The 21,618-nt window shown below is 39.2% G+C and overlaps 1 protein-coding gene across 5 annotated transcripts in view; it reads right to left on the bottom strand.

Annotated features, from left to right (window-relative positions):
• Positions 1-223: 223 nt before the first annotated feature.
• ikzf1 (IKAROS family zinc finger 1 (Ikaros)) overlaps positions 224-21,618 on the bottom strand; it is a 74,269-nt gene continuing 52,874 nt past the window's right edge. For 3 of the 5 annotated variants that reach the window (XM_068005260.1, XM_068005269.1, XM_068005277.1), the window contains exons 6-8: positions 14,539-14,664; positions 9,306-9,437; positions 224-4,569 (exon numbers count right to left, since the gene is read on the bottom strand). In XM_068005260.1, coding sequence (XP_067861361.1) covers positions 3,845-4,569; positions 9,306-9,437; positions 14,539-14,664 — 983 coding nt within the window. In that variant the 3' untranslated portion in view covers positions 224-3,844. The remainder of the gene's footprint in view (positions 4,570-9,305; positions 9,438-14,538; positions 14,665-21,618) is intronic. The other 2 variants (XM_068005284.1, XM_068005291.1) reach the window with 2 other exon arrangements.

Here is a 21,618-nt window from a genome sequence, read left to right as displayed (position 1 = left end):
AATTGTAGCACTTCAATCGCTACCCCAACTGAGATAGCTATCTCAGCACTGGTCAAGGATCAAACCCGCAACATTTCTGGTCGGTATGGGTCAGTACCATATCACACAATGCATTCACTCACTGAGCTAACAGAAATCTTGGTGAGTGGGGATTGTCTGAAATACTAGCTTTATTTTACTCAAAGAGCAATCTGGTGTTAAAGTCATGAATAATGTTTCCAAAAACAATTACATTAGTTTATTAATATATTTGTATGAATGCATTTCGGGTACACATTTATTACAGCAAGTATCAGGAATTTCCCAATGCAATGAAAATAAAGCCCCGATTTTTACTTGGTGTGGGAATCAGATGGGGGTCAAAGCAGGCGACGAGCCATCCTGACCTCAGCAGCATGAGGCCCAGATGATTTTATCTCCCAGTTAGTTGCCCGCCCGAAACAGGCAGGAAGTGGCAGCTGGCGGATGGGCGGGAGTGGAATATCAGGTGGCAGAAGGCCGCTGGCGGGAACCGAAGGAATGGTCCATGACACTCAGTTGAGACGCGAGGAGGGAATTTTGGGAGGGCCTCGCAATCGGGGGTGGGTAGCACGGGGCAGGGGAGACCTAAACTTTCCTTGTGGAGCCCAGAGGCGGATTGCTGTTCTTCCTGGCCCCACAAGGAACGTTTAAAAAATAGTTTAACTTCTTCCAGCTGGGTTGACCTGGTGGGAAAACCACAACAGCTTCCTTGCTCAGGCCACTGGTTAAAATATCAGTTGGGCCCCGATGATATCACTGGAGCCCAATCTATATATTTAATGAAGGAACCCGCTGGTTTCCGGCAGGTGTCCTTCCTGTCTGCTCAGAAGAGCAAGTTAAAATGGAAGACTGTGGGAAGGGAGCGGAATATCAGCGGTTGAGTCTCCTGGGCAATTTTAACTGGGTTAAAATCAGCCCCTAAATTTATATTAAACATGACATTAGTTTTTCTCAATATTTACAAACATTGTACATCTACTTACACAAATCAAAATTGAGTGTCTACATAAAAATGTAACTGCAAGTTTTCTCAGGCTGTCCTAGTACTTTCAACACACGATAGACATTTTGAAGAGTTTATACTTTTTAATTATTTTCCTTTTGGCAAGCATAGTCTAACTTTTGCAGAGATAAAGGTGACCACTATAATACAACTTCTAACAGAAAAAGATTGAAAAAACAAAGCATCACTTTTTTGTCAGTCTAATCTGATAAAAGTGACTAACAAACTGTATAAGCATAAAGCATGAACCTATTACATTTTAAAATGTGAATATAATGTTAGATACAATTTTGTACCAAAATAACAAAGATAATTTGCACATTGGGAATGTCTTGTCTTCTCTCAAAGAGCACATGTAGACGACATATCAGATGAAGTGTCTTTGTGTTTTCTTTCTCTCCAACCAGTGTGTAGTTTCATGGTAGTATAGATGATGTTTATTTTTAAATGCGTTATAAAGTATTGTAAAATCTTACAAAATTTAAGACACTCATAACAAAATGTATAACTTCAGATGTTAAAAGTGGATTGCATTACATTTGAAAGACCAATTTAGGATCAGGAACATAGGAACAGGAGCAGCCCATTCAGCCCCTCAAGCCTGATCCGCCATTCAATTAGATCATGGCTGATCTGTATTTGTATACTATAAACACCTTAGGATGTATTTTTAAAAAACCTGATCCTTGCAGTTTTGATAATAGTTTAAACTGAATATAATTCAATAAATTTTACATTCTAATTACATACTGTAACAGTTTTCTGGTCAGTAGCTTTTTGTACAAGATATACACATAGACTTTAGTATAACTACTAGAGGTGGAATATAATTTAGAAATTCATGAAAGTTAGTGATTAGCATCAATTTTCTGTATCTTTCCATCATGTGTCAAAGAATGGACAATATTGCAATATTGCGGATGAATTAAATAGGAAAGCCTTAATGCACTTGGAGGTTAGTTTTTATGTAGTAGTGGACTGAAATGCCAGAGGTAAAAAGTAAAATAAAACGTGAAGAGGACTGTAAGTAATTTCAGGTAGACATAGAAGGGTTGGTAGATTGGGCAGATAGAAGCCAGATGCAGTTTAAATTGGAGAAGTGTGAGGTGATCCACCTTGGGAGGAAGAATGAGAGGACATATACACTAAATGATAAAACTTCAAAAGGAGTAGATAAATAGAGAGATTTAGGCGTTTAGAGTGGGAGGACAAGTTGATAAAACTGTAAAAAAGCATATGCGATCCTAAGTTTTAAGAGTACAAAAGCACAGGGGAAATGTCAAATTTATATAAATCATTTGTTACATTGCAGTTAGAATATTGTATTCAGTTTTTGTTGTCTTAATTAAGGAAGGATGTCAAGGCCATGGAGAGGGCGCAGAAGACATTCACTATGATGATACCAGTGACGAGAGACTAGAGAAATTGAGGTTCTTCTCATTAGAACAAGGAAGATAAGAGAATATCTCATAGAGGAGTTCAAAATTATAAGAGGTTTTGTGAAGGTAAATAGAGAAAAACTATTACCGGTAGTCAGTGAGTTGGTAACTAAAGGGTATAAACGTAACCAAAAGAACAATAGAGAGGTTAGGAGAAATTTATTCATGCAGATAGTTGTTAGGACATGAAATTTCCTACCAGAAATGGTGGTAGAACTCAAATCCATAATAGTATTTAAAAGAGAAGTGGATAAATATTCAAACGAGTAAAACATAAAAGGGTATGGAGACAGGGCATGGAAATAGGACTAAGTGGATAGTTCTTTTAAATAGTCGGCACAGGCATGATGGCCAAATGTCCTCTTATGTGGTGTAAAATTCTATGATTATAATTTATTATGAGCCACAGTAATGACAGGTTTTTTGTTATGTAAAGTTTTTGGATATTCAATATACTGTGTCACCCCTACTACACCAGTCTGAAGATTGAGACATTTTAACTTGATTTTTAACTTAATATATATAACTTGGTGCGTCAAAGAAATAACAACTACCCATCAATATTTCATTTAGAAATGTGAGGTGATTAATCTGGTTTAAAACTTAACACTCACTGTAACAAATAAATCATACCTTATTGGGTTTGAAATATAGATTTACATTAGTAAACACTTATACATTTAAACCTCCAATGAAAAGTAACGGTTCAGTTTCCATAATGTAGCCAACATGATTAGGCACAATTTCTCTGTAAACTATGAATCTCAAGATACTATATAGACACTGCTGAATTTTAGCAGGTCAAACTGCAGATGGTACCTTATTGAAGCTCCCTAGTTTTAACTGGTAATTGTGTACAAATAGGTATACTGCCAAAGAAACAAGGCAATACATTGTGCCTAATTCTACAATTTACAACACTAAATCACTCACATCTATCAATGTTATTTATAAAAGATGCTAGACTAAAAAGCTCTAAATTGTTTAAAAATTGTAGTTATGCATGTTACAAACTACAGTAATAAAAATGCAAGCTCTTAACTACCCACCAATTTGAGGTTTGTGCTGAATTGTTCACATATACATTTTCAGTTGATCATAGACATTAAGCAAATAATTTAAGTGCCATACATGATTAAATACAATCTCAAAGAACCCTCCTTCAAATGTATTACTTCTGAGAGGTATGTTCATACTGTCCGGTATATAAAACTCTGCCTGCACTTTACAGTAAACAGTTTGGATCAGAGGGATAAATGAAATTAAACAAAAAAACATTTAACCAAGAGTTTCTGCTTTCTTTGTCCAATACTTTGCGTGCAAATTGAAATCAATCACACAAAATGGAAAAAATGTCAAAATGGTAGATTCAAATGGTTCACTAGTTCATGTGAAAACGGTGTTCTCCTCTTGTTATATGTGAAGAGAATTCATATCTATCCTGGCTTCGGTACCCACACATGTTGCATTCAAAGGGGTCACGGAATCCATGGCACCCCATGTGTATTGTAAACATCACATGATCCAGGAAAAGTACCCTGCAGTGCTCACATTTGTAAACCTTCACATGCTCTCCATCACTACTAATCACTTTGAAGATTTCTTGATTAGGTTCCATGCCTGCTCTCATAATGTCATAAGATCTATGGTCTTCTTTTACTAACGGCAAGCCATTTCTTGCCTGTGGAGCTACATGATTTGTTAGGTAAATAAGGTTGTTCCGTTCTTCATTATTACTCTCTGTATCTGTGGAGTCTGGGCAGCTGTTGCTTGGAGATGGTTCTCTTTCTGACGATTGTGATTTTGGTTTTGAAATAAGCACTACGTTTTCAACTGCACCATCTTGGCTTGCAGCACTGTTAGCATGACTGTGAGTGTCTGAATGGGTTTTATGCATAGGGTACATGTTGCTTATTACTGGTACCACTTCAGAGCTTCCAGCAGGAGTTTGGACAAGTGGACGCAAGGATTCAGCCCCTAGATAATTGATAGCATTGTTAATTGCTTGATCCAAAACATGAGTCTGCATCATCTCACTCTCCTTTTCATAATTTGAATTAGCGTCATACTGAAGCTCTGAAATACCAAGCTGCAGCGTCTTTTCACCTGTGTAATTAGCATATGAACAACCAATACAGTATTACTTTACACAGATTGGATAAATAACAGACTTCCTGTTCTAAAAATAAAGGATCCTGAAGTATTTGCATAAGCCATAAAGAAATTTGCTTAGTCTGAAAAAAAGTAATCAAAAAGATAAAACTGTTCCTTTAGTACCAATACTAGGTAAGTGCTATAGAGAAATAATGAGATAGAGTAGTTTACTTTTAATAAGGTTGACATGTATTTTTAAGGTTAGTAGCAAAAGTATAACAGTTAATGATGCATTTACCAATAGAAGTGCCTATTAGCCTACTTTGTATACTAGTAAATAGAAATACAAATAAACCAAATTGATACCAATGTCCTCACAGGGAGAGTAAATACAGCAATGGAGGAAGATTTAAACAAATATAGATCTTAGATCACATGGGTGAGTGGTTAAGAATAAGTACAGTGAAGGGGCTAAGCAATCTAAAATAGTATATTAGAGGGTGGGTATGGCGAGATCTAGGAGAGGTAAGGAAAACAAGTGTGAAAGATAGAATATGAAAAAAGGGAAAGGGAATTAAGCAGAATAAATGTGTTTGGGTTGCAGTGTTTATATGTCAATGTGCAAAGCATTAGAAATAAAGTTGAGTAACTGGAGCCAATCGTGAATAGTCAGCAGGGATTTTTAAAGGGAAGGTTGTGCTTGATGAATTTAGATTAATTCTTTGTGGAAATGCCAGAGTGCATAAACAAAGCGAATATAGTGGATGCTGTATATCATATTTTCGGAAGACATTTAATAAGATGCCCCGTAAGAGAATTGTTAAGAAAATTAAGACAAATGGTATCAAAGAAACAAGAAGTAGTGTGTATATAGTGATAGCTAGGGACCAGAAAGCATAGAATAGCAGTAAAAGGATATTTTTTCAGATTAGTGGCATCTGTACTGGTACCTATTTTCTTTTCCACTTTTTAAAAATGATTTGGACATAGGCAGTAGATAAATGATGTTGATATTTTCTGATGAAACCAAATTAGGGAGCATGGGAAACTTTGAAAAAGAACACAGGAAGACAAGGGCGGGTTAGTGAAGTAGGCAGATAGGTGGTAGAGGCAGTTCAATTCAGAGAAATGTGAAGTAAATTTTGGGAAAAAGAGCAGTGAAAGGAGGTGTACCCTAAATGGGAAGATTCTTAACAGAGTGAAGGAAGAAAGAGATCTGGGGGTGCAGATACTTAGATCTATGAAGGTGGGAGTATAGGTAGAAAAGGCCATAAAAGGGTAAATTCGTTTCTGAGTTTTACAGATAGGAGCAAGGAATATAAAAACAAGGAAGTAATTTTTGAATTTTTACAGGACATTGGTTAGTCAACAGTTGGAGTATTGTGTGCAGCTCCAAGCCCCATTATAGGGAGGATATTAGAGCCATAAGAAGAGCATAGTCAAGATTCACTGGAATGAGAGGTCATAGTTATTAAGAAAGGCTCAAAAAAGTAGGTCTTCTTGGCACTGGAACAGAGAAAGCTATGGGGGGGGATGTAATAGATGTTTTCAAAATTATAAAAGATTTGGAGAGGAAAAATGGTGAAAGATTGTTTCCAGTGGTTTACACATCAGTAACAAGAGGGCACAGATTCATGATTATTACTAGGTGAATGAAGGGAGAAGTTAGAAGAAATTCTTTACAGACAGGGGTTATTAGAACCTGGAAAGCTCTACCACAAGTGGCTATTAGAAAATGAAATGTATAAAAGGAAATGGGGAAAAGCCAGGGAAATGGGATTATAGTGAAGAGCTCCTGCTGAACAGCTGGACCTGGCACAGGCACAATGGGCTGAATGGCCTTGTGTGTGTGATTTCTATGATTTTTGAATCCTTACATGAAGATCAAAATCAGTAATTCAAAAGTCTTGAATGTCTTACACACGAACATATGAATTAAGAGGAGTAGTCCGTTCGGCCCCTCAAGCCTGCTCTGCCATTTGATAAGATCATGGCTGATCTGATTTTGACCTCAACTCTATTTTCTCGTCTACCTACAATAACCTTTGGCTCCCTTGTTAATCAGGAATCTATCTAACTCAGCCTTAAAAATATTCAATGACCCTGCCACCGCTGTCTGGGGAAGGGAGTTCCACAGACTCACAACCCTCAGAGAAAAAATATCTCCTCATCTCCGTCTTAAATGGGAGACCCCTTATTTTTAAACTGTGGCCCTTAGTTCTAGTCTCTCCCACAAGGGGAAACATCCTCTCAGCATCTACCCCTTCTCGTCCCCTCAGGATCTTACATTATTCAATAAGATCACCTCTCATTCTTCTAAACTCCAATGTTCAACTCCAGTCTTCATCTACTATCATTCCCATTTTAGGTGGAGTTTATGCTCAGTAAGGTAGGGGTGACAATACACTGATGTAAGATGCTTTCCCAAGATTCTGCATCTAGTATCAGCATCAAACTGCCACCTTAGCAATACATATATAAAATAAAAGTAAACTTTACAATTTAGCACTCTTGGCGCAGGACTTTTAATGAGCAGAGAGTTGTGTGGCTGTATATTAGGCATGTGAATCTCCACACCCAAATTCCCATCATGAAGCTTTGCAGCAGCAGCACTAAATTGTAAAGTTTAACCCATAGTTCCTTCTGTACTGAAAATATAATCGGTTTCAAATTGCACTGTATGATATTTGTAACGAATGTTACTGTATCGGTATAAATTCTTTTGTCCATTTTAATAAAGGGGGTAATCCTTTTATTTTAAACAGCCTTTGTTAAAATAGCAGAATCAGGAATTCTATATGTGTTCATTTCTGCTATCAGACAGTGTAATTTCAACTCATACGTATTTTAACCCCAAATTCAGAAAGCATTCCTCTGTGATATAGACAGGAGAATTCATCTCATTAGCTTCGGGCAAAGGACAGTATTCTAGCCACACTGCACCATCCAGCGCCCATGTTCTCTGTTTATAAATATTAGTGGAATTGGGACACCGTATTAACCTTATCAGAACAAAGCAGTGTTTTTACCCATTTTCATTTCAATATAGATGTTGATCTTGAGAAGGAGTTTGAGCCACAAGCTTGAAAAGTCTTTAATCTAAGATAAACCAGTTTCACTTACCTCTATGTGCCACCTGATGACACAAACCATAATTTTAAATAACTACTTCATAGGTTAAATGTTACATAAAAACAGAAAGGTAGGTTAGCAACTTCTGCTGGATGAGTAATTTTAGTTTTTCATATCTTACTGGCAGTTGCATGCAGTTCTGCAAAACCTTAATGACACAAAAAAGCTGATCTAAATTGATCCGGAGTTTCAATCCTCACTTGGCTACCTAACCTTAAACTGTTAGGTCTTCTTGATCGGAGGTCCCATTGAGTTTCACAGTACAGAGCAAAAGTCACTGCATTCCAAAATGTAATTCACTGTGTGAAATGTAGTGAGTTGTTTTGATACAACAATAAAGCATTAAATACATGCAAATATTTATTTTTTTCTCTCTAAATTCACATACAAGACATATTGTTATAGCATTATATCATCTTTCTAAGTCCATTCTAATTGTAAAAAGTCTTGTGGTCCCCATTTCACTCAAACTGTAGCCCAATATTTTATGAGAGTGTTATGAAGGCTTTCCTTAAATGTGGAATGAATGAGGCGTTTGATTACCCATTGTACAAACAGAAGAATGCAGGAATGAACTCTGGCAATTCAGTCCATCCAGCTCACCCTGACAACCAGATAATTTTTCAGGGCTTGAACTGTATATTCTATGTATTCCATTTTTGAGAATTGCTTTAATATAACTTATTTAATTTTTTTTTGTGTTTTAGTTCTTTTTTATTGAGAATTACTACAAACACATTACTTTCTTTAAAGCTTCCTATTATATCGGGTAAGCTATTTCTGACCTTTCTCTAGAGATGACTGAATTTCTTCTTGAAAATTCCTATAATGGCTATTAAAATTAAATTCATAGCCCCAAATGATACTTGTTTCACCAGTAAATCATGGAGTGGGAAGAATATTTAGCTCCATGGCACGATGTTTCCAAATTCAGCAACTACCACCGTGCAGAAATAAAATCACATACCCTTCCACATATGCCTAATGATCTTATCACCACTTATTATTAACTAAAAAATGTAAAAACTGAGTAAAATGGACAGACAAAAAAAACAAAATGATGTAAAATGTTAATCATAATTCCGCTTTGTATGGCTCTCTAGGGGATGGGGGGGGGGGATGGGACTAACTGGATTGCTCTTGCATAGAGCCGGCGCGGACTCGATGGGCCGAATGGCCTCCTCCGTGCTGTAACCTTTCTATGATTCTAGTTATTCCCTAACATATCCCCCTCCCCCACATCATTTATACTTTACTCTCTTTTTGTTAACCCCGTTCACTGCCCTTTTGCAGTAGGGTTTCCCCTAATTCACAGAATATTCAGTAAACTCAGTGTGATCATATCTTACTTTTAATGTCAAGTAAATAAAGTGCTCAAAATACTTGAAGCTTTGTGCAGCTATTTTAGTGCATTGAATGATAGTCACTTCAAGGCTTTGCTTGAATTGGCTAAATTAAAGAAAGTAAATTAAAATTCAATGAGGACATATCAAAAAATAGTAGTGCATTTACATGTTCTGACAATAACAATCAGTAAACCAGTGTTCATTGGTGTACAGCTTGTATGCCACAACTAGTAAATGAAAGAGTACTGTAACCAAATATTTTATGCTTACCAACAAACTTCTGTGGCATTGAACTTTTGCGCTTTGCAACATTACTTGCTAGTCTGTCCAGTACCATTGCTCTTTCTGATCCCATCTTGCACACTCCTTCAGTTAGTTCATGTGATTTGCTTTCTTCTTTCACTACAAAACAAAGAAAAAGAAAAATGCAAATCCATTTATAAATGAACAAGCAATGCTCACAGTGTCAGCAGGCTTAAGGAATGTGTCACCTTTGATATTAGTTGCCTTAATTAATTAGTTAATTGGCTCTTTTAGCCTTCTAAACCTCATCACCTTGGAGCCTTTCTTTAATACACTAAAAACTAGGATGATAAGAGCATACTACAACCACTTCTCTGGTTAGTTAATTGTGTTTTACTAAAGTATTGTTTCAGAACATTTTGTGGGAATCAGTAGATACTTTACACTGTTAAATGTATGGGATATGAAAGCAATGAAAGCACAACATTGGCTAAAAACAAGTCAAGCACAGTGCCACCAAACAAATGTTCATCTGCATATGTTTCTGGTATGTTTTTGCACTGGCATTTTGACAAGGTATGGGGAAGAAGTGACCTCACATTGCATTACTACAAAGGCGTTTCCTCCTGAATTTGGAAAAGTAGGGAACCAAAAAAGAATGCACCACTTCTTTGTGGAATATTTTGCAGCTCAGTAAAGAACAGCAAGATTCTGGTGGCAGTGCCTCTCGCATTGCACTAATCCAGCTTCATCAGTATAGTCCAACAAATAGAGTCTACTGTAGCAAAAGGATGAGGAACAAAATAGCACACAGGACTTATATTGCAGGAATATGCAAACACAAATACACTATTACACTGACACACGTTAAATTGGATTTAGACCAGAGATTATACAAGGATAAACCAATACAAAAGGCAGAAGTTTTGATGCTGATGTTAGATGCAGAAATTTGGGAAAGTAGTTTGTTCTAAAACATGATCACCACCACCCCCCCATCTTAATGAGCATGGAGTCCATCTAAAAATGGGGAAAACAGGGAGGTGAAGACACAGACATTTCTGCTTTTTTGCACTACAGTGTTAGGCACCTGGTGAGAACAAGTCTGTGAATCATATAACGGAAAGTAATAACAAACCTGGACTTGTTTTCTGGTGGAATATACAGGAGCTATGCTGTAACCCATCTCTACCTTCCCTCTTCTGCCCAACCCACTCTAGCTTTCCTCTCTGCCTCCTTCATCAAAATCCTCCTTCAGTTCTGTTGTAATGATCGGTCGCTGCCTTCTAACACCACTTCACTTGAAAACTACACTTGGACTTGATTTTCTACATACTAGATTGACCAGTAATATATTAAAATCTTATGTCTGTGCTCATTTCCAGTCAACTTTTTCCATTATAAATTTTGATGTCCACATTTATAATGAAGACTCCTCATGTAAACATGTCATGTTGTAATTGCACCTTCCCACCAGTGGTGGTGATAGCACCTCGGTTTTGCACTTTCCAGCTTGACAGCTTGCAATGCAGAGAAATCCATGTGCTCCAACCAACTTTGCCTTCCACATTATCGTTAATTTTGCTATTTAACAATAAATAATAAGGACAAAAACAACTTTTGAAATACATCTGTACTCCCTGGTCCTCTATCCCTACTTCAGCTGACGACAACACTTGGTCTTGACTTCCTGTGTGCAATGTGTGATTGACTAGTATATTAATTATAAATTAGCTTATTTATAGTTACTGTATCTATGCAAGGTGTTAGACAAGTTGATACTGAAGCCTCTGCTACCAATACGCTCACCCTACTTGCTCGTAATCTATTTTTCTTCGATGGTGTGCACACAACTTATCCAAATTACAACATGTATGTTTAAGTCATTCATAAGCTATACTACAGGGATTGTACCAAGTTCCAAACATGAATTCTGAAGAAGAGGTGGTCCAATTATACCAGTCTGGGTTTCCTTATCATATATTTGAACTTGGGGAAGTTCAGACATTCCATTAAAAGCAACAAAAAATTGCATCCACGTGGAAGGAGACAAAACATATATTTGCACCTATGCCTCGATGTTCCCACCATGTTGTTATAAACTTTCTTGACAACAGGCAAATGTTAGATGAGTGGCTTCTGGATGATTTTAGTTTTAAACCCAGCTGGTCAATGGGAGAATGCCCGATTCTCAGCAGTAAAGTGAGGACATCTGAGTTTTGGTTTAAACCAAATTTTGAAAAATGAATCAAGTTTTATATATCTGATAGGAGGAGAATTATGTAACTTCATGGTAGTGATGTGTCTTTCCAATATTATGTTTGATAATTTAATTGGGGGTAGAGGTTATAAGACATTTAATAAGAAAAGATCGGGCTAGAAATTGGATTGCGGAATGCCCTTTTTTCAGGTGAACAACGTGCGCAAAAAAGTCCAATATGGCGCATGCACGCTAATTTCCTGTTGGGTACGCACCGCACACCATATTGGTTAAGGAGCCCTGTAGTTGTCCAGGGCGCTCGCCTGAAATAGGCGTTAGGCTCATCGCCTATGCAAATCATGGGCCTAACACCTATTTTAGGGCCCTTTCCAAAACTGGTTCGCGACTGACTGCAGCATGCCTGTGCATACTGTGGCCAGTTTTCTCAGACGCACAGATGCCAAACCAGCGGTCTTTAAAGGAGTGCTCCTTCTGGCTCCACATTAAAACTGCAGTAGCTGCCCGCCACTGCTCGCCCCCCCACCCCGCTCCCCCCAACCAGATCTCCTCCCACTCCCAGATTCATGGGATGCCCTTCCACCATTTCCACCATCTACAAAGTACAAGTCAGGAGTGTGATGGAATACTCTCCACTTGCCTGGATGAGTGCAGCTCCAACAACACTCAAGAAGCTCGACACCATCCAGCACAAAGCAGCCCGCTTGATTGGCACCCCATCCACCATCCTAAACATTCACTCCCTTCACCACCGGCGCACAGTGGCTGCAGCGTGTACCATCCACAGGATGCACTGCAGCAACTCGCCAAGGCTTCTTCGACAGCACCTCCCAAACCCGCGACCTCTACCACCTAGAAGGACGAGAGCAGCAGGCACATTGGAACAACATCACCTGCATGTTCCCCTCCAAGTCACACACCATCCCGACTTGGAAATATATCGCCGTTCCTTCATCTTCGCTGGGTCAAAATCCTGGAACTCCGTTCCTAACAGCACTGTGGGAGAACCTTCACCACACGGACTGCAGTGGTTCAAGAAGGCGGCTCACCACCACCTTCTCAAGGGCAATTAGGGATGGGCAATAAATGCTGGCCTGGCCAGCCACGCCCACATCCCATGAACAAATTTTTAAAAAATGCTCCGGTGCTGGCACCTTGGTCAGAATATCATTTTCTTTACGACTGGTGGACAACTTTGCGGGATGTGACTGGTACACCAGTCATGTCCTGATGATGCAAGAGGATGAATTTTGCCTGGTACTCTTGCTCATCAGTTTCAGCATGGCGGTTTGCGTTTGCTGCTAGACTTGTGCCCAAAGTTGGGCATGAACCAATTTCTAGGCTGATATCTCTGGTTATCTGGGAGGGAAATGTGACAATCACAAGTGGGGAAGGACTAGCGGCCTTTTGTTGATGATGCATTCTCCAAGAGTCAAGTGTAATTTTCAGTTACAGTAAGGTTAGCGGTTAGGGCTGCCATGCTTTTGACAGTGCATGACAGTTCTCAGCTCTGATCTTGACTAGGATGACCCAAATTTAGGACTTCAACCTGCAATGTGTTGAAGAAAGAAAAGCAAAAAAAATACTTGCATTTCTAAAGCACCTTTCACATCCTCAGAACATCACAGTCAATTAAGTATTTTTGAATTATAGTCACTATTGTTATATGGGAAAATGAGGCAGATAATTTGAGCACGGTGAAGTGCTAGAAACAGCAATGAGATAAATGCTGATGTTGGCTGAGGATAAATGTTGACCAAGACATCAAGAGAACGTTCTTGCTCTTCTTCGAATTGTGCCATTGTATCATTTACATCCACTTTGAACAAGCAGACATGGCCATCAGTTTAATGTCTCATCCAAAAGGCGGCACCTCTGACAGTACAGCACTCCCTCAGCACTGCACTGAAGTGTCAACCTAGATTATGTGTTCAATTCTCTGGAATTGTGCTTGAACCCTCGACCTTCTGACTCAGAGGTGACAGTGCCACCGCTGAAGGTTGACGCTTTGCGAGGGAATGTGTTTTTTTGGTTTCGGAGAACCAGCAAACCAGCTGTTTGAAAGATTTGCACGCTGCTGCTTCCGCTGCCTTTATGGAACCCTTCACTCACCTGACGAAGGATGCTGTGCCTTTATGGAACCCTTCACTCACCTGACGAAGGAGCAAAGCTCCGAAAGCTTGTGATTTCAAATAAAGCTGTTGGACTATAACCTGGTGTTGTACGACTCCTTACATTTGTCCACCCCAGTCCATCACCGGCATCTCCACATCATGCCTTTCTTAGCAGTGCTGTTTAATGTCTGAATGTCCTGATTAATACGGGACAGCTGAAAGCTATGGCTGAAGGACTTAACTGAAATGAGCTTGGGCTTTATCAATCTGAATTGGGTAAGGGTGGTAGCGGAGGATTTAGCATCAACTTGTCTAACATCTTCCATTAAAATAGGAGCGCTCCCACCCTACATCTGGCAGGGGTGTGGCAGAAGGGCTGGAAATTGACAATCAACAGTAGAGTTAGCCTTAGTTAGTATTAACTAGGCATTCTCATAATCTAAGGAACAGAGGGTTAGGATAGGTAATGTGGTAAATGGAAACATCGCATTGGACTTTTATGAGGTGAATTTGGGCTAACGGGGAGAATCATCAAACTCTTGCTCTACTTAATCCAGGAATAATTGTCATCACATGGTTCACTGAGGTAGCATTTTTCACTCCTCAGCATTATTATCATTCACCTTACTGAGTACAAAATTCATTTAATGCTACTGTGATAGCTAATTATTAGAGGCTGCCTGTTGTATTGGATTTACTTTTAGTTTACAGGCTTTTATGATGATGTTGAAACTGTAAAAAGAATGTAATAGAAGTTAGCAATTCTCCATGAGCACAAGTAACCTGACTAATACAAGGAGCTGATATCTTGTTCAATTAAGAATACATATATTTCCCTGGTTTGTCATTCACCTTTGAGGGACAATGATTGCGTGTGGTGCAATGTTAGCTAAAATGTCCGTTCTCATGAAAAAGTATTTTTTTTTACCTGAATAAATACCGCTGTGCAGTCCCATGGTTTGCAAGTAATTATGGCAACGTTCTTTGTGTTCTTCAAGTGAGCTGCGTTGTTTGTAGCTTCTCCCGCAATAGCTACATTTGTGAGGCTTTCCAACTACACAAAATCAAAAAGAGGTCTTAAAAGAATACAAAGAATAGGTTTCACATTTTGTAATTTATTATCAATAAGATATTTGTGTTTTATGAGAATGTGCACTTCCATTTGCCTTGTACAATTTATTTAAGCCATCAGGCATAGAGCTGAGCTCAAACTGTATATCAGACAGTATTACATATACATCTATTAACCCTTAAGGTCTGCCTGATGAAATAATTCATACCATAAACTTATGTTCCTATGTTCCTATAAACACCTCGCTCCTGAGCTACCAACCAATTATCAGGTTCAGCAAGCAGTCATCAGATTGACCAGGCTGCTTCATTGATGCAACTGGGTTAATCTTAAGGTATTAGGATTTGATTGGCAGAAACTCTAACCATTGGAGATAGTTTTCAGACAATTAGGGACAAAATCTTATTGATGTGATTCCTTTTTCATGAATGGGGGTCAGGTCGAATGAGATACTGAGGAAGCTGGTATTTAAAAGTTTAGAAAAATGGAATAAAATAAAAATGTTAAAGCAAATAGATAAATAAGAAATAATCTAAAATAATTGTTAAAATAGTGAAAACAGATAAAAGTGAGGTTTGGAAGTAGAGAATATAAGGGACAAAAGAGAGAAAAGGCAAACCAAAAGCAAAGTTTTTAAAAGCTTGAATTTTGTTTTAAATATTTTAAATTAGTAGTATAAATTAATACTGCAGTATTAAAGCTATTCATGACAATTCAGTACTATTGATACTGTAATATGTTAGAGTTTGTTCCACCATCTGTGTGTGTGAGCTAGATCAAAAAATCATCCACAAACTGACCAGGCCAGGGAACCTGAAATTCCCACTAGGTGCTGGCAGTGTAAGGGTTAAAAACAAAATAAACATTATTATACAATTGGCTATTCCTAAAGTGTGGAAAAAAACAGGCAGTATGATCAAGTGTATGAGCTTTATAAAGATGAATCATGTTATGCTAGAAAACTATGGAACAGCTCCAAATTCACGTTAACCCGCCGGACACGCAGTCTTCCACATTCCTTAATTAATGTGTATTTTCACAGGGAGAAAACAAAAAAAATGCTACCTACAAACCACAACACTATACTAAATTTGTTAGATTTTAGCTGTAGGTGACAAGAGAGGGCCAAACACTGAAGAATAGAACGGAGGTTGTGAAATCTCTTTATAAACAGCGCTTTATACTTAAGAATAATCAGAATGAAAACCAAGTATCAGCCTTAATTGAAACCTGCAACATTGCCAGTTTATTATTCAAATTTAAAATTCTTTAGTGATTTCTGATATTAATATTCCAGTTATAATTTACCAACCGCAGTGTAAGCTGTAGTTAGAGTTATGCTGTTCACTTGCATTACTGTTCAGTAGGGTAACGTAAAACTCAATGCATGCATATTTAAATGTGTGCTCAGAGTACTAATTACTAGCAATGACATTTTCAGTAAATGAAGAGTTGACAGAATTGTCACGTATGTCTTGAGCCATTGCACTATGTAAAATGGTCTGGATGTGCAACATAACTCGGGCAATATGTTGCTTCTTTAGAAAGAAAAAAAATTACATTCATATAGTGTCTTTCATGTCCTCACAGCCAATGAATACCTTTTGAAGTGTAGTTACTGTTATTACATAGGTAAATGTGACAATTGATTTGCAAACAGGAAGGTCCCATTAGCAGCAATTGAGATGCATGACCAGTTAATATGTTTTTTTATGGTATTGGCTGAGAGAGGACTATTGGCCAGGACACTGGGCGAACTCCCCGCTCTCTTTCAATAGTGCCATGGGATTCTTTACATCCACCTGAACAGGAAAATGGGGCCTTGGTTTTAACATCTCATCTAAAAGACAACACCTCCAACAATGCCACACTTCCTCAATACTTTACTGAATTTTCAGCCTAGATTGTGGGGCCAAAGTTCTGTAGGGGCTCTGCCGGGTTTCCATAGGTTTCTGTGAGTTTCCTCTTTGCCTTGTAAGAGGCAGATTTCTCTTTGTCCCTTTACAAGGCAAATGACAGCTAAGCTGTGAGTACCCGCCCATGAGCTTGGAAGGGGAATCGGCGTAGTAGTTGTGGCAACCCGATGCCGAAGGAGGCGAGGCGTATCAGTTTCCACAAGGTCTAATGAGGGCTCCACTGGTCCGGGGTCTAGGCCAGGCAAATGGCAAGGACCCCCGAAGACTCTTAAATTTGAAAAAAAATTCCCACATTGGCTTCCTTACTCAGGGGGCCAATAGGATCACTGCCACGGTCGGGAGCCTGAGCAACTCCGTCCCCACGAGCATGTACCAGAGTTTTCAGCAGGCACATGCCAGAGAAATGCCTGACCTATGCAAATTAAATGTCATACCACTGACCCCACAAACTCTAGCAGGTCAGTGCTGGAGGGCACTATCAAGCATGATGGGATTGTGACCTGAGGAATTTTGGAAACAGTGTTCAAATCCTGGAGTGGCCCTTGAAGCCACAACCTTCTACTCAGAAACAAAATGCTATCAACTGAGCCAAGCTGACAGTTTCCCAGAAGAAGGCATAAATTCAAAGGACAGAACAAAGTAAGTCACTGAATTTCTCAAAAACAATACTACCAATTCTATGATCTAAAATTGATTAAATTCATACAAATATTAGTTGGCAAGCTGCTGGGTTGGTGTCTTCCAGAATTTCAGCCAATGACAGAAATATCCTTTACTGTAAGGTCTAAGCCCATCTATAAGTTGTACACATCTTCAAAATCTTTACCCTAAACAAAGATGAAGATTACTACACATAGCCCAATCCATATTCTAAAATGCTGCTAACTATTTCAATTTCTATCAGGAAAGACTGAACAGGCTGGCGCTCTTTTCTTTAGAAAAAAAGTTGAAAGGTGACCTACTAGAGGTCTTTAAAATTATTACGGTGTTTGATAGGGTAGATGTAGAGAACATGTTTCAACTTGTGGGGAAACTAATGGTCATCAATATAAGGTGGTCACTAATAAATCCAATAAGGAATTCAAGAGAAACTTCTTTACCCAGAGAGTGGTTAGAATGTGGAACTTGCTACCACAAGGAGTAGTTGAGGCGACTAGCATAGATGCATTTAAGGGGAAGCTAGATAAACACATGGGGCAGAAAAGAATAGAAGGGTATCCTGATAGGGTTAGATGAAGTAGAGTGGGGGGAGGCTCGTGTGGAGCATAAACACCAGCATATATCAGTTCGACTGAATGGCCTGTTTTTGTGCTGTAAATACTGTGTAATTCTATGTAACCAATGCCTTAATTTATATTATTACTGAGTCACCATGGAATACTCTCCTGCTTCTCCCTGAGCCTAGTTCAAAAGCAGCAGTGATAGAGAGCTGAGAGCAGGTCACCTGCCCATTGTCTCAATCTGGGGAAGGTACAGTATGAGTCCTAAAGAAGGGGAGAAAAATTAATTTGGTGGTTGAAAAGAACATAATTTATGGTTGCTATTTTATTTAGCAAGTAATAGATACTGGGGGTAATTTTAACCTAATCTGGTCAGCAGGAAATTGATAGGATCGGATCGGCCTCCCGTTTCACATCCCGCCCACTAGGTAGGTTTGGTCAAAATTACCCCCACTGCATTGCAATTGCGATGGAACTGAACAGAATGACACATCATGAAATACATCTAAAATAAAGGAAGGAAAATGGGCTGGGTTGCTCAACAGATATGCACTCCAGCCTGCTGAATTTTCTGATATTCACTGCACCCAGAAACAGACCTGGAAAATCTCCCCTCTTAACCCAACTATTAATGTCTCCTTAAACTAGAGAACAGAAGAATGTCATGCGAACATGTTAAGCGTTTGTCCATTAACAGTACCAATTGAAACTTCAAGTCTACAGTTGCTTATTGGGGCCGAAAGAAATGTTGGAAAGTACAGTTGGGCATCGCCAGCATACATTATACCACTGTCTGCGGATGCTGTCGCTAAGGGGCATCCAGTAGATGAGGAATAAAAGAGGGCCAAGGATGGATACTTAGTCAAGAGATTAGAAGTGGAGGCAGTGGTGGTGGAATGAGGGTGAGTTATAGAAGGTATGAGGTGCCAGAGCGGCTAACCTGTCAATGAGAGAAGAGGACTGGTTCAGTGGTGGTAGGGGAAGAGGAGGATCCAGGAACTAAAGGAAGTGTCAGCTGATCAGGTGAGGCACTGCCCAGATTGAAAACAGGAAGGCAATGAATTGAGGTGACCAGGGAAACAGTGAAGAGTTAATCAGGAGCCAGTGGAAGTGAGGAGGAGGAGGAAAAGGGTGGTGAGGCATGCCCAGGATCAAAAGCAGCAGGCAAAGTGGGGTGGCAAATTGAGTGTTAGAGAGTGAAGATGAAGGAGAAGATTTGAGTTAGAGTGGAATAGAGCACGGTCTAAGTCCCTTAATGCCAAATAGAAGCAGTTAGTGGTAAATGAGAGTCCTGGTAAGAAGTGGGTCCGCTATCCTTTGGCCTTAGATGTCTCCTGTGGAGATCTGAATGTTGATCAGTGATTAATGCGGAGAATAGAGGTGGTGGAGGCTGAGGAAACAATCCCACTTTGGAGGTGCAGCCAAGACGTCCAACGAAGACTGTATCCAAACCCAAGTTGACATGCTGGTTAAGAAAATACATCTGGTGGAGGGAGGGGGAAGATGTTGCCAACAGGCCCAAAGACTTGGCCACAGAGGGAAGAAGAAAGACAAATTCAATTTCAGTCATCAACAAACCCGACCTGGAGTCAGTGACTCAGGCCCTCAAAGCTCTCCTAGTGATCTGTTTACTTTTTTATTTTGTTCTCAGGATGTGAGGGATTCTGGCAAGCTGCATTTATTGCCCATCCCTAGTTGCCCTCAGAAAGTGTTGGTGGGCCATCTCTTTGAACTGTTGCAGTCCTTGTGCTGATGGTGCTCCCATGATGTTATTAGGTAGGGAATTCCAGAATTTTGATCCAGCAATGGTAAAGGAAAGGCAATATATGTTCAAGTCAGGATGGTGTGTGATTTGGAGGGAACTTGTAGGTGACGATATTCCCATGACGTTCTTGGTGGTAGAGACTGTGGGGCTGGCAGGTGCTGTTGAAGTAAGCTTCATGAACTGCTGCAGTGCATCCTATAGATAGTGCATTCTGCAGCCACAGTGTGCTGGTGGTGGAGGGAGCAGATATTGAGTTCAGTGGCAGGTGCATCAATGAAGCAAACTGCTTTGCCCTGGATGAAGTCAAGATTCTTGAGTTCCTGTCTGTTACAAGGCCTCACAGATACTGCCAGCACAGGCAGGACCTGGTGTACCTGGGTCCTCACTGGTTTCACAGCCCATCTGCCGCACTCCCACTGGAGCTGCTCTGACAGTGCCCAGGAAGGACCGTGGAATTTTGGCCTCAGAAATTTTAAGTGTTTAGAGAAGGGGGGAGGGGAAATCTACAGGGTGTCAAACCAAAGTGATGCAAGACTGACCGCCTCCAAGAAGTCTCACTCTGCTTTCCTCCAGAGCCAAGTCGAGCCTTCACTCTGGAATTAAATCGCATGTTCACCATTGGTGCAAAGAGGAAATTGCTTTGCACTGATGCTAAACTTAAGGGGGTTGAATTTCCACAGAGGTTCTTCTGATTTCACGCTGTAATTTAACAGAAACCCCAGAGAAATGCTGCAAACAGGGTTTCCGGCAATCTTCTGCTGACGTTAGGATGGGAGATCGGGAGAGCTCCCATGGAAATTCTATCCCACAGTGTAAACGGAGCCTAAACTAAATATAAAAATGCGCCTCTATTATTGGCTGCACTGAACAATCCTGTAGGTTTTGTGTTGAAAGAGGGGATCTTTAGGAAGTTAAAGCAATCGGTTCTCAGCTCATGGTCTAATTACATTTATTCCAACTGCAGCATAGAATCTACTAGATTATCTACTAGACTCTTATGATGCATTATGTATACATGTTATTTCCCAGTGATCTGTTGACGTAATTACTAAAGTTTTTTAAAAACGCTAGTTATCAGCATCAGTGTTAAGTACAGTTCTGTATTACATTTAGTACTCTCATGTCCCGTCTGCTTTTCTCCTATAAACAAAATTAATAGGAAATTAAAATGATCACACTGATGCTTATGGAGAAAATAAGGTGCATCATTTGCAAGTTTCAAAACTGAATACATACGGCAGCATTAAAAAAAAATTGCACTTAGATTTCCTGAAATTCTTAATTTCAATTAATAAATAAAAATCTGAAATCCTAACCCAGGTGCTGTAAGTGAAAGAATAGTGTACAAAACTATTAACACTCAGCTACCTGATATATTTTCAAAATACTGCATTGTAAAAATCAAATGAGCTAAAATACTTTACACCACATTGCATTTTATGATTTTTTTAAAAAGCAGCTATGAATATGAAAGTAATTTTTAAAGGACAGGGAATCCAAACTAAAGTCTCTACCTATTTGTATTGGTTGTGAATTACAGTTAGCCAAAATTAACCATTTGGTATGAAAGTGTAAAACAGTGCATTATCATCACTGAAACTCAGATGCAATAGTTTGTGATTCACTGTTGAAATCTGAAGAAAATAATGGTTTGTGTATTTTTGCCATTTCTAACATTAATGACATTTCATAAAAATTATTGATGCAAATAGGCTACATATTCAGAGAAAAACATTCTAGAAAAGACATAACAAGAGCTCAATATAATTACAAATGAGGAAGGTCATTCGGTTCATCTTAATTCATCTATCCAGAAAGATCCTGAAGTCTTTCCACTGCAGTGTCCAAATCCTCTGGAGTTGTCCATGTTTCTGATATTCGCACTACATTAGAGTTCCCAGCTGCCACCACACCCTGCAGGTCCAGCATCTAATCGCTAATGCTTCTAGCATTCATATAGTAATATAAAGAAAGATTGTCTACATTAATATATATATCCCCCAGTGACCGCCTTTCCCTAGTTTCTGGTTCATCT

Source organism: Heptranchias perlo, chromosome 2, assembly GCF_035084215.1.
Source record: "Heptranchias perlo isolate sHepPer1 chromosome 2, sHepPer1.hap1, whole genome shotgun sequence".
Classification (NCBI taxonomy): domain Eukaryota; kingdom Metazoa; phylum Chordata; class Chondrichthyes; order Hexanchiformes; family Hexanchidae; genus Heptranchias; species Heptranchias perlo.
This window is presented reverse-complemented; position numbering and strand designations above follow the sequence as displayed.